Source organism: Suricata suricatta, chromosome 3 (assembly GCF_006229205.1).
Source record: "Suricata suricatta isolate VVHF042 chromosome 3, meerkat_22Aug2017_6uvM2_HiC, whole genome shotgun sequence".
In the NCBI taxonomy this organism is placed as follows: Eukaryota; Metazoa; Chordata; class Mammalia; order Carnivora; family Herpestidae; genus Suricata; species Suricata suricatta.
In genome coordinates this window covers 44,127,800-44,140,974 of record NC_043702.1, presented here as the reverse complement: position 1 = coordinate 44,140,974, position 13,175 = coordinate 44,127,800, and the positions used below count along the sequence as shown (strand labels likewise).

The 13,175-nt window shown below is 35.1% G+C and overlaps 1 protein-coding gene across 9 annotated transcripts in view; it reads left to right on the top strand.

The window, feature by feature from the left end:
* Nucleotides 1–13,175, top strand: part of GULP1 (GULP PTB domain containing engulfment adaptor 1) — a 264,099-nt gene that overhangs the window by 170,497 nt on the left and 80,427 nt on the right. For 8 of the 9 annotated variants that reach the window (XM_029934269.1, XM_029934276.1, XM_029934274.1 and 5 more), the window contains 2 exons: nt 7,205–7,276; nt 12,751–12,812. In XM_029934269.1, coding sequence (XP_029790129.1) covers nt 7,249–7,276; nt 12,751–12,812 — 90 coding nt within the window. In that variant the 5' untranslated portion in view covers nt 7,205–7,248. Of the gene's footprint in view, nt 1–3,275; nt 3,339–7,204; nt 7,277–12,750; nt 12,813–13,175 lie in introns of those variants that run through there. The other variant, XM_029934273.1, reaches the window with a different exon arrangement.

The following is a 13,175-nucleotide window of genomic DNA, read 5'->3' as shown; positions in this document are numbered from 1 at the left end:
AGTATACTAAGGTTTTCTTGCATATAAGCTTTCTAAGAGTTGGCCAGGTGACCACATGCTCTCTTTTAGACCGTCCCCTGCTCCCAGTCAAGCATGTTACAGAATAGCCTAGATGAGAGCCTCTGTGAGCGCAGTGGATGCTGTGTGAGGCTGTTAGCGTGACGAGCATCCCCATGCCCATTATGAACATGTGCTCACATATTCTGCCTTTCTGCCCAGGACGTTCTTGTCTCACCACTGACCTTTGCGCATCTGGGTGATGACTATTCACATCCACAAGAAGCTTTCACTTTGAACAAGATAGTCATTTGTGCTTCATCCTCTGATTTTCAATGGTATCTCTCAAAGGGGTTGTCCCTGTCTGTAGAGCCCCATACCCATTGTCTGCTACATTTCAAAGCTGATAAATTCTTTGAAAACAAGGACCATGGCATACTTATTTTTACTTCTCCATTCCTGTAATGCTTGTCACATAATGTGGTCTCAAAATGTATCTGTTGAAAGAGCAAAGGATTTTTAATGAATGTTATGACATATGGGTCAATATTGTAAAATATGGAAAAAATAATGGTAAGCATTTATATCGCAAGTCAGAGAATATCAGAAATCACTAATATTGCTATTTCTTAGCAAATTATAAACAAATATTCTTTTTAATACAGATCATGTGGCTTCTTCTCCCAGTAATGTGAAATTTCTCACTTTGTGTACTGGTTAGTTTTCTTGGCTACACTTAGATAGTATTGATCTACCAAAGCAAAACTTTTGCAAATTACAGTCATAAAATAGAATAAAAAGAAGAATATTATAAGATGTCTTAAAATTTGGAAATTAAAGCAGAGAACCTTTACAATGATACTAATTAGATCGAGAACAGTTAAAAAATGAGCTCTCTTCTCCAAGTAGGATTTTGGAAGCTACATGAAATATTAGAAGCAATGAAGTTCTAGTAGTTAGCCACTACAGAGGATTTAGCAACCAGGAGGGGTTAATATTGTCTAAGACTGGCTGACATTCTCTCATGATTACCTTCCTGAATTACATATTCAAGAAAAGCAAATAAAACATTTGGAAGTAAAAAATTCATTCACAGGAGAAACAACTGTGTTTTGCTGTGTTTTTAAATTTTACATAGCCTCCCTTCCTAGAACTAAACTTAATGATAAGGTTTCACTATTTTAGCATCATTTCTGATCTCAGAGTGAACAACAAGATTTTCAAGTGATTTATAACTTATGTTGATGTGGACTATGTTTTAATCCATTTTTAAGTTCTTTAAAATTTTAACCTTGAAAGAATTTCAGGAAAATTTTATTTTAAATATACTGGGAAGGAGAAAATGAAATTCAGAATTGACTATTTTATAGGTTTTAGTATTATACCATATGTAGTTCCTTTAGTGATAACAATATTTATCTATTTATTTATTTATATTTTATTTATTTATTTATTTATTTATCTATTTATTTTTAAGAGATTAGACAGCAGGTTTCAAAGCAGGAAACTGCCATTCTTTAAAAAGACACTCTAAATTTCTTCTGAATTCGTTTATAAATATCAGTGGATTTCTTTCAGTAACAAGTTTTCAAACCTCAATATGCTGGATTTATTTAAAGAAATGATTGTTGGCTCCAAACTTTTTAAAAAATTAGGCCCACAAAAGGTTAAAGTAATAGAGTGAATTAATATCAAGTGACTTTACAGTGTTTTGTCAATGTAGTTCCTGATTTTGAAATAAAATTTGGGATAGGGGCACCTGGATGGTGCAGTCGGTTAAGCATCTCACTCTCCATCTTACCTTGGCTCAGGGTATGATCTTGCAGTTCCTGACTTCCAGCCCGGTGTTGTGCTCTGTGCTGACAGCATGGAGCCTCCCTGGGATTCTCCCTCTCTCCCTGGCTGTCTGCCCTCCCCTGCTTGTGCTCCTCTCTAAAAAAAAATAAATAGACTTAAAAAAAGTGAGATTAAAACAATTCATCTAATGATGTCTATGCTTCTGGATCAGTTTTTCTGGATCAGTTTTGATTGATTTTCCTCCCACTGTATATTGTATTATTTTACTTCTTTGAATGCCTGATTTTTTTTTTTAAATGATGCCAGACATTGTGCATTTTGCTGTGTTTGGTATTGAGTATTTTTATATTCTTTAAAGTGCTGTTGAACATAGTTTTGGGATTATGGTGAAGTTACTTGGAAATGGGTTAATTCTTTGGGGTCTTGTTTTTAAAATTTGTTAAGTAGGTCCAAAGCAGCATTTATTCTAGCTTTAATTTTCCCCCACTTATAAGGCTAGGTACTTCTTAACTGATGTCCTGTGAATTATGAGCTTTTTCTTCTTTGCTGTTGGCTCTAGTGTGAGCTACAGTCACTGATCTCTTTGAACTTTGTGGATGGCTGTTTACTCAGTCTTAGGAAGCAGTCATTACCAAGTTAAATTGTAAGGCTTTTTTTTTAAAGTTCATTTATTCATTTTGAGAGAGACAGAGAGAGAGCTCAACCAGGGGAGAAACAGAGAGAAGAGGGGAAAGAGAGAGAGTCCCAAGCAGGCTGTGCACTGACAGCGTGGAGCCTGATGCAGGACTCAAACTCACCAACCATGAGATTATGACTTGAGCCGAAATCAAGAGTCCAGTGCTTAACCAGCTGAGCCACCCAGGTGCCCTAAATTATAAGGCTTTTTGCAAGTATCTTTATTATTTCTCTGGAGCCCTTGCCTCTCCAGTGCTCTGGTCTGCAACACTAGTCACCTTCATTTTACCACAGTCTCAATGATAATCTCCTCAATTTAGGGAGGTTGCTGGAGTCTGACTGGGTTCCACCTCCCTGCACCATATCCTAGTCTCTGTGTATTAAGCTAGGGAAATCATAGGGCTTCCCTTAATTGTTTTTTATCCTTCATTGATCACTTTCCTTTGTTCTCTGATGTTCAGAGTCTTGAGAGTTTCATATATTTTGTCTCATTTTTTAGATGTTTTAGATGGTAAGATAAATATAGCCTGTTACTCCATCTTGTTAGAAGTAAAAGTGTGTCAATAAGTCTGTAGAGCTTTATTTAATCTATGGGAAGGTGGTAACATGGATTTCTGAGGAAGGTTTGGATTAGTCAGTGAATGGTAATGACTTTGTTTTGGTATATACCATTCAAGCAATTGGTGTTAAGTTCTCATATCTTACCATATAGTATTATTAATCCTAAAGAGTTTTATGTATATATATCTTTAAAAAGGATCATAAAAAGTACAGCCCAAACAGACATCTGCAGAGATAGACACTCTCCAGTATTCAATCCTGGAGCGTATGAAGGTAAATGAGGATTCTCACACACAACTCATGGCCATGTAAGTTGTTTCAGTCTCTGGTTTTGTTTTTTAATTGAACAACTCTTTTATGTTTAATTTAAAAAAAATAGAAAATCCTAATAATAATACTTTAGACCTAGTATAACTTTTACTTGAGATACTATTTTATGGAAAAAAATAGAAAAAGATATTTATGTCAGTTATTCTCTCTGTATGATATTTAGCTAGAATTTAGAAATAATTATTTACTGAGAAGGCAAAAATGCATCCATGTAATAGTAGCCACCAAAGCAATGTTTATCAAAAGTTTATCCAAAAAGAAAGATTTATATAATATTGTAAATTGAAACAAAGTAGGGTTATACAGAACTTATATTTCTTAACCTTAAAATAGTAAGTTGATAACAATATATATCTTACTACTTCAGCTATAAAGTATATTAAAACATGTTATTACATAAATATGAATAGAGTATATTGAATGCCAACTTAGCATTATGTGCATATTCTACACATGGGCATAGTGAGTGAACCCAGTTTCTGGTTATATTCTAGTGGGGAATAAAGATCTGCTTTACAAAGAGTAGATTGTCTAGGATCAAATAATTATGCTAAAAACTAGTTGGAAAGTGAAATTACAGTTTTTATTTACATGACAAGAACAGCTTATCTGATATTCACTGACATTTATATCTATGTGTTTTGTAAGCCGGTGACAATCCTTCTGGTGTTCTCGAGTCATGAAATTGTAGTGTCATTTTATACCTTATTTACTTGGCCTTTTGAACTTTATACAGTCATGTTGTTTTTTTGTTTTGTTTTGTTTTTCTGTCTGTATGTCTCCTGAGAATTTATATTATAATCTTAATTTAAAATACACACAGTTTGGGGTGACTCAGTTGGTTGAGTGACTCTTAATTTTGGCTCAGATCATGATCCCAAGGTGAGGATCAAGCTCTGCGTCAAGCTCTACACTGAGCATGGGGCTTGCCTAAGATTTTTCTCCTTCCCTGTGTCAAGGTCCCCTGTGCTCTCTCTTAAGAAAAATAAAATAAAAATATAAAAAAATAAAATAAACACTATTTCATGAAACTTAAAATTACATGATAATAAACTACATCTTTAATTTTTTAATTTATAAATTTGAGAGAGAGTGTGAGCATGAGTGGGGGAGGGGCAGGAAAAGGAGACAGAGAATCCTAAGTAGGCTCTGTGTGTGCAGAGCAGAGCCCAGAGTGGGGCTGAACCTCATGAAACTGGGAGATCATGACCTGAGCCTAAATCCAAGAGTTGGACTCTTAACCTCCTGAGCCACACAGGCTCCCCTTAAAACTCCATCTTTATATTTCACAATCTACTATTGTGAACCATGTCCACTTGAGACATATTGAATTTGATCTACTGATTAATAGACTTCATGGTAATTTTGTTTATTTTTCCAGAGAAATCTAATCTTACATTGGATACATTATGTATTTTTTCTGGTAGTTTTTGATCTTCATTTATTCCTCCAAGATAGTTTCTAGATGAAAAGTAACTTTTGGGAGGATACAGAATATATTTTGTCCTAATGTATTCCCTTGCATACCTTGCTGAGTGCCAGGCACTGGTGATCAATAATTGATTTCCAAGTGAATGAATAAATTAATTGTAATAAAGTCATTTCAATATTGACTTCTCCAATAACAATATCTTTTATATTATACAAAAGAAACCATATTATATTGTTAGTATAAATGACTTAATCATTTTGGTGTTTTAGTTTTTAAAATATATTCTCTATCTGTCTTCTATTAATGGCATATCATGAGAAGGTAATTAAAGTATGAGATCAGTAAGAAAGTGATATTTTTGTGTCACCATCCAAGTCTACAAAACAGTACTTAGTGATAATATTTTATAATGTTTTAATTCTCTGGGAGCAGGTAAACCATAACAGAGATAGTAGTAATTTCACTGTAAAAATGACCTTTCAAAAAGATTAATTTCTCTGTTGTGTTTTATTGCTTTGTAGACTTAATGGTGAGTTATGGATGAAATGTTGGTATCCCCCTACAGATTCACATATTGAAATACTAACCCCCAAAATGATATTTGGAGATGGGGACTTTGGGACATAATTAGATTCAGATGAGAGCATATGCATGAAGCCCCCAGGATGGGATTAGTGTCTTCCCAAAAAGGAGCAACAAGAGCTCCCTCTCTCTCTGCTATGTGAGGACACAGCCAGAAGGTGTCTGTCTACAAGCCAGGAAGAGGGCCCTCACGAGAACCTCACTTGCTGGCACCCGGATCTCAAATCTCCAGCCTCCAAAACTGCCAGTTAAAATTTTCTGTAGGTTAAGTGTTTGCAGTTCTGGAATTTTGTTATGACAGTCCAAGCTGACTTAAGACAGAAGGTGATCCTGAGAAGTGGGGTGCTGTTGTAACAAAAAGCCAACATTTGGAAGCGGCTTTGGGTGGTGGGTATAAGCTGGAAGCCTTTCTAGAGGTGCCTGCTGGATGACTCTGAGACTGCTGTGAGGGTGCTGCTCAAGGCACTTCTGGTGAGGGCTCCGAGAGAAAAGAAGAGACCTAGGAAGTCTCCGTTTTCTTAGTACGTAAATAATCATGAACAGAATGTTGGTAGATATACGGATGGTAAAGGCCATTCTGATGAGGTCTCAGATGGAAGCATAGAACATGTTATGGAACAATGGAGAAAAGGTGATTCTTGTTATAAAGTGAGCGAAGAACTTGCCTGAATTATGCTTGTGTTTTAGTATTTTGTGGAAGGTAGAACTTATAGTTGATGAAGCTGGATATTTAGCTGAGACGATTTCTAAGCAAAGTGTTGAAGAAGTGGCTTGGTTTCTTCTGATTATAGTAAAATGTAAGAAGAACAAAATAAATTGAAAAAGGAATTATTAAACTAAGAGAAGCAGTACTTATAGATTTGGAAAATTCTCAGCTTATCCATATAGTAGAGAATATTAAGGATATGGCCAAACAACCCTTTGCCAGTTTCACCTGGCATGGATGAAGATGGGATGAAATGAAGGAAGGCTCTTGGACTTCTTAGTTCCCATAGGACTGGAACATCGTAATTTTACTGTGTACATGCACTGCTCCAGGGATAAATTGTTCCAAAGGCAAAATCAGAGATCATCAGGGCTGCCTCCTTGGTTTCAGAGTGGGAGAGGATGCCATCATCTTGGTTTGAACAGATCAGGCAGCAACTGCCCAGAGCATCATGGGGTGTAGGGCCACCTAGCAGAGCCTGGTTGGAGAGGGACATCACTGCCACTGTCATAATCAAAGATTTCTGTTTATTCACTACTGTTAATAACCCTAAACTGTGGAGTGCCTGGTTGGCTCAGTCGGTTAAGGTCAGGTCATGATCTCACAGTTCGTGGGCTCAAACCCCACGTCGGGCTCTATGCTGACAGCTAGCTCAGAGCCTGGAGCCTGCTTCAGATTCTGTGTCTCCCCCTCTCTCTGACCCTCCCCTGCTCACGCTGTCTCTCTCTGTCTCTCAAAGATAAATTAAAAACATAAAAAAATTTTTTAAATGAAACCCTAAACTGTATCACACTTCTTACCTATAAGCTAAGAGAAAAGTATTAATCTTCTTTCTCCTTAAATTTGCAGATAAATATAATTAATGATAGATGTATAATAGGAAAAAGACAAGAAGATTAAGGAACTTGGGAGGAAATTTATTTGAGATATTGTTCATATCTGCTGTGCCACCTTTAATACTGAGTACTTCTGTTTATTCTTACCCAGTTGTCTTTTGGGTAATTTCAGAGTACTGTTAATAAATATTTAAAAACGTTTTTTAAAGACTTTGTGGTTAAAATGCATCTGCATGAAAGAGGTTGGTCAATGTTTCTTTTTGCTTTAATATTTTGTTATTTTTATAGGATATAAAGTGTGATTGAACTGAACGTCTGTTTGGCTGATCATCATGAACCGTGCTTTTAGCAGAAAGAAAGGTAAGAATACACATTTAAAGGACCTGGGGGTCAATTCAGTATTACTATAAAGATCAAGCAGAGATGCTAAGGAATCAGTTTTTCCTATTATCAAATCGCATGGTTCAGGAATGAAGTTAGAACAGAGTAACACACATCTGCAAGCATTGCTAATTAACCTTCTTGGGTTATCACCCTAATGGAAGAGTGGACTTGTTTAATACATTTAATTCAGAATACGTTTGTGACAGTATGTTCTCTGGCAATTTTATTCTGTGGTGTGAAATTGCAAAAAAATAAAGTGATCTGAAACTAGTCCTGCTAGATGGCATAGCCATATAATACTAAATTCCCTGGGTTTATACAGATTTACCATAATTTAATTTTTAATGTTTGTTAATTTCTGAGAAAGAGAGAGAGAGAGAACAGGAATGGTGGAAGGCCTGAGAGAGAGGGAGACACAGAATCTGAGGCAGCTCCGGGCTCTGAGCTGTCAGCACAGAGCCTGATGCTGCGGGGCTCGGAAAATGGGTAAAAAAAAATGACTGAAGAATTAAGTCAATATTGTGTATCAAAAGTTTTAGTTGATTTTCTATGTATGAATAATGAACAGTCCAGAACCATGAAATAGATTGTTCTGCTCGATTCCATAAAGGCTGGCATGGTGTGTTCTCTCTTTAAAGGACTGAAGGACACAGTTAATGCACCCAGATGAGAAAGGCTGGGATAACTTCAGGGCTTTTAACTTAGAACAGGAAGCATGGCTGAGAACCCTTGGTGTGGTCTTTCAATGTTTGAAGGACTGTCATGAGTTCATGGGAATAAGTTTAATAAAGGTCATATGGGTATAAATTACAAGGTCATTGATTTAATGCAGGAAAAAATTCCAACAGAGTTGTGCAAACATATCATGGAATTACTTGGAAGTACAAACTTTCTTTGTTATGAAAGTGAGAAGTGTTCGAACATTTGGCTGCGGTACAGAGGATTGATGTATTCAGTAGAGGTTTAGGTAATGTGAACTTTCAGGCACTTTTCAATGCTGGGGAACTGGGAATTTATTATTTTGCTTATTTTTCTGAGTAAGGAGAAGGCAAAATAACACTTACTGTGCTCTGCAGCTTGCTTCTGATTTAAAACATACCTTGAAAGTAAAATAGTGTTTCTTTTTTAAATTCTTCTACTATTATGAAGAAGATAGAAATAATTGTATGCTACATATAAAAATGTTACATCACAACTCATCACTTTAATCATATTATTTTTAATGTTTATTTTAGAGAGAGAGAAAGAGACAGGGTATGTGAGCAGGGGAAGGGCAAAGAGGAAGAGACACAGAATCCCAAGCAGGCTCTAGGCTCTGAGCTGTCCGCACAGAACCCAGTGCAGGGCTTGAACCCACAAACTGTGAGACCATGACCTGAGCCAAAGTTGGACATTTAACTTACTGAGACACTCAGGCACCCCTGTATTATCTTATTTTTAGAAAGCACTTCTAGACTATCTCTTTTTTTTATTTGCTTACATTTCCTTTTCCCATGGTTTTAAAGTTGAAACTCTCTATTTCTAATTTCTCTTTAGTCGAAGAGGATTTTTCGTAGAAAAATCCCAAGTAACCAGCAATAGTATATTTGTTTCATTTGATGACAGTGGAAGTACAGCCATGGAGGAGATTGGACTGATTTAGAGAATCAGGAAAGAGAACCACTTGTTCTTTCCTGCTTTGTCTCATTCTCTTTAAGAAGTTTTTTTTCCCCCAGGTTTAATGATTAAGTTTCTTTATCAAGAAATTATTGATCAATATTTTACTCTAATTCCAAGTTAGAATCGCTACTGGAAGTTCTACCTACTTGCTAATCAATTCTGACTTTCATTTAGAGAAGCTGTTAGAGCCTCTGTGGTGAGTTTCAACCAATAGCCGTATTGGGTTGAATTTTAATTTGAGTTAGAAAAATTGAATTTTATGAGAGAAGTTATACGTCTTGACAATAGGGAGCATTGTGCCCCTAGAGAATATATTATTCAGTCGTATTTCCGATAACCATCATGGGCACACACTGTATATTCTATTCTAAACAAAGCAAGAGGGTTTTCAGTCAGTAAAAGCGTATCTCTTCTTTCATAAGTGTCCAATTTGCTTGGTTATCACATTCAACCTTACTAAATTGTCCTGTACCTCAGAAGCCGATGGAAAATAGATCATCTTAAATTCAAACATATATATGTTTTTTCTTCTTACCAACCTTTCCAATTACTATTTTGTCTGGTATTCTTTGGTGGAATTAGCCAGTGACTTCACGGATTTTCTTTGTAAATGCTCTCTCTAATGCTACAGATTCTAAAAAGAGTCAATGTATTAGAATTGCATCATTATGGACTATTTTGAGGAGATCTATAAAAACTGGTCTAACTTCATAACCATCAATTATTTAATGAATGTATTTGTTCTGTAGCTCCTTTCTTATGTTAGCTTTCTGAGTTTTTAAAATCCTATATTCTATTCATTTCATCAAAAATGAATAATTTAGTAAGAAAAAATAAAACATTGAATGTGAATGCATGTAATTAAATACTTTAACCAGTTACACTTTATTTTCTTTAGCTTATCGGTTGACATACTGATGAGCTGATATAATCATAGCATAGCATTTAAAATTCAATATTTAAGTCTTATTTCCCTTTTTATAATCCATTCACATGCATGCAGTTACTCAACAACATTTCACTTTAAATTTGATATACTCAGGCACCTGGGAGCCTCAGTTGGTTAAGCTCTTGATTTCAGCTCAGGTTATGATCTAATCTTAGGGTTCATGAATTCAAGCCCCGCATTGTGCTCTGTGCTGACAACACAGATCCTGCTTTGGATTTTCTTTCTCCTTCTCTCTCCCCCTACTCTGCTTGCTCGCTCTCTCTCTCTCTCTCTCTCTCTCTCTCTCAAAATAAATAAAAAAACTTAAAGAAATAAATCTGATATACTCAAAGTAGATGCTTTCAATATGCTAAACTCTGGTGATACAATAATAATGAAGTTCCTGCATCATTCTTCATGAGCTCTTAATCTAAATGTATTTTGAACAAGATTTATTAACTGAGCAGTCAGAGTGCTTTGACACTTGCCAAATATTTTGAAATGTTGACATTTTCTTTATTGTGACTGTTTACTCTTGAGTTGGTGATTACAGTTTAATTTCAAGGAAGGGGGCACATTCCAGAATGTCTATGTTCCCGTTTCTGTACCAGTTCCATATATCGAATTGCTCCCACGGGCATAGATAGATAGTGACCAGGCACCATCATCTCTATTCACTCTTCAGGGTCAGTCACATCTAAATGAGTTAATGTAAAGAATTTTATTCTGTCAGTTTTTCCCAACAAAGTATAAATTAGAATGACAGTAAAGATGTGTTTTAGAAATTTATCAGGTGTTACAAGTATACTGCCTGTACTAGAGGTATGTAATGACGACCACTAAACCATCATCACCTGACAACGTGGATGTAGATTTTTTTTGTCAATGTAACTGCAGCTTATCCACTGGTAGTTTAATATTGTGAATATTTTAATCTGTTATCAGTAACAGCCGGATGTTAACTATACTTTTTCTAGGTCACTGCAATACAAGACCATAATGTAAGTGATATCGTGAGTTTTCAAGTAATAGTGGCTTATAGGAGAAAGGAATTATCCCTCTGCCTCAGGATTGGAATGGACCATTATATTCCGATTTAGACTTTATACCCTTCTGAGTAGTGTTGTGTATCTTGGAAAAGGAGACATGAGAATAATTGAGTTAAGTGGTTAAAAAAAGAAATTGGATTTTTTTATTTTAGTTTCCTAAAGGCAGATCTTTGTTTTTATTATCTTGATGTTTTTATTGTTCTGGTGTATAGCATTGTGATTTATTTCTTTTAATATACAAGAGCAAGACTGTATCCCAAATCTAAGTACAAATTATTCTTGAATTAATCATTTTACTATTTATAAGAGTTATAAAGAGAAAACTGTAATTAAAATGAAAATCTTATAGGAAATAAAAATTTTACACATTAATATCGATGTCAGTATGCTTTTTTTGAAGCTTAGAATGGGTTGCTTATCAAAATACTTCCCCCACATACAACTACCACATATCTGCTTCAGTAGTCACAAATAGCCCTAAATGCACCATGAGCTTGGGATTTTATTGATCCCTCTTATTTCATTTTAGAAATTATTGTGAGGGGTGCCTGGGTGGCTCAGTAGGTTGAGCATCCAGCTTCGGCTCAGGTCATGATCTCGCAGCTTGTGGGCTGGAGCCCCGCGTCAGGCTCTGTGCTGACCACTAGCTCAGAGCCTGGAGCCTGTCTTTGGATTCTGTGTCTCCCTCTCTCTCTGACCCTCCCCTGCTCACACTGTCTCTCTCTGTCTCTCTTTCTCTCAAAAATAAGTAAAACATTAAAAAATGTTAAAGAAAAAGAACTTATTGTGAACATTGTACCCCTTAAACATGTTTAATATAAATACAGCGCCATTATTTTCCAAATGGTATAAAGTAATTGACATTCCAGAAATATAAGCCTTTTTCTCTTTGTCTTCACAAACCCCCAGTTTGAGAAGAACATATTAATGATATCAAACTAGTTTGTTAATATCATTTTCAAATGTTCTGAATTGAATGTTAAAAACACTTCATTAGGAATCTATTTCTTTTCAGTACACACTTATTTACTATTTTTCATGGTGAAATATGTCTTTCCTCTATTCTGTTCATAATATTGATTCTAAATTTTTAAATTCTGTGAGGAATAAAATACAAAACTCTACTATGGGAGACAATAGTTTTTGAAGATTGAGAAGTTTTACTACAAACAAATGCAATATCAAAAATGTAGTCAAATATGACTGGTTTACCATTTTGCTTTTTCTCCACTTATACATTCCAAAAAAATATTTTGGAAGATATGTGGAATATATAAATACCGTTCAAGATTGAATGAAAAATATTTTCTATTTCTAGCAATAATATGCAATACAAATTATTTTCAATATGTTCTGTTATTTTAGTCACTTTATCTTTAACATTCTCTTACACTGATCTAAGGACTATTTCAAAGTTAGAAGATTTTTGATTAGGGAATTTTTTAAGAAAACTGATGATCATGAGAGTATAAAAGGAAATGAAAAAGATATCACATAATCACATAAGTGGTATAACTACTTGTAGTCCACTGAGTTGTTAGATTTTTATATTACTTAAAAACTTGGTATTGTTTTATTACTTGAATACTTTTTGAAGGAAAAGCTAGGGTCTTTTATACCCAGGAAAGAATATTATAAACACTTTTCAGTCACATTGTTTTTATACCTGACTAGTTATTCTTTCCCAATTTAGCAAAAGAATCATGATTTAGAAATGCTCCCACCCATATCAGACTCCTTACATATGCTAATGAATGAATATGACACCCTTAGGATGTGTAATTTAATTTAACCCTGTGTGTTCTTCATTACAGACAAAACATGGATGCACACGCCTGAAGCTTTATCAAAACATTACATCCCCTATAATGCAAAGGTAAAATAGTTTATGGGATGGTATTGGATTTATTTTGTTATATTATATTATTATTATTATTATTAAATTCATGGTTGATCTTAGAAAGAGTGCTTATGCATTGGCATTTCCTAGTAGAGGATCCCTGAATAAAAGTACATAAATAATTCTGTAATGGATGGTATGGGAAATGATTTTTCCCTCCAAGTAAGTTAATTCTTTTTTCCCTGGCACTCCCAGTGATTATTATTATTTTTAATTTTTTTAATGTGTATTTTTGAGAGAGAGACAGAGCATGAGCAGGGGAAGGGCAGAGAGAAGGAGACAGAATCGGAAGCAGGCTCCAGGCTCTGAGCTGTCAGCACAGAGCACAACGTGGGGCTC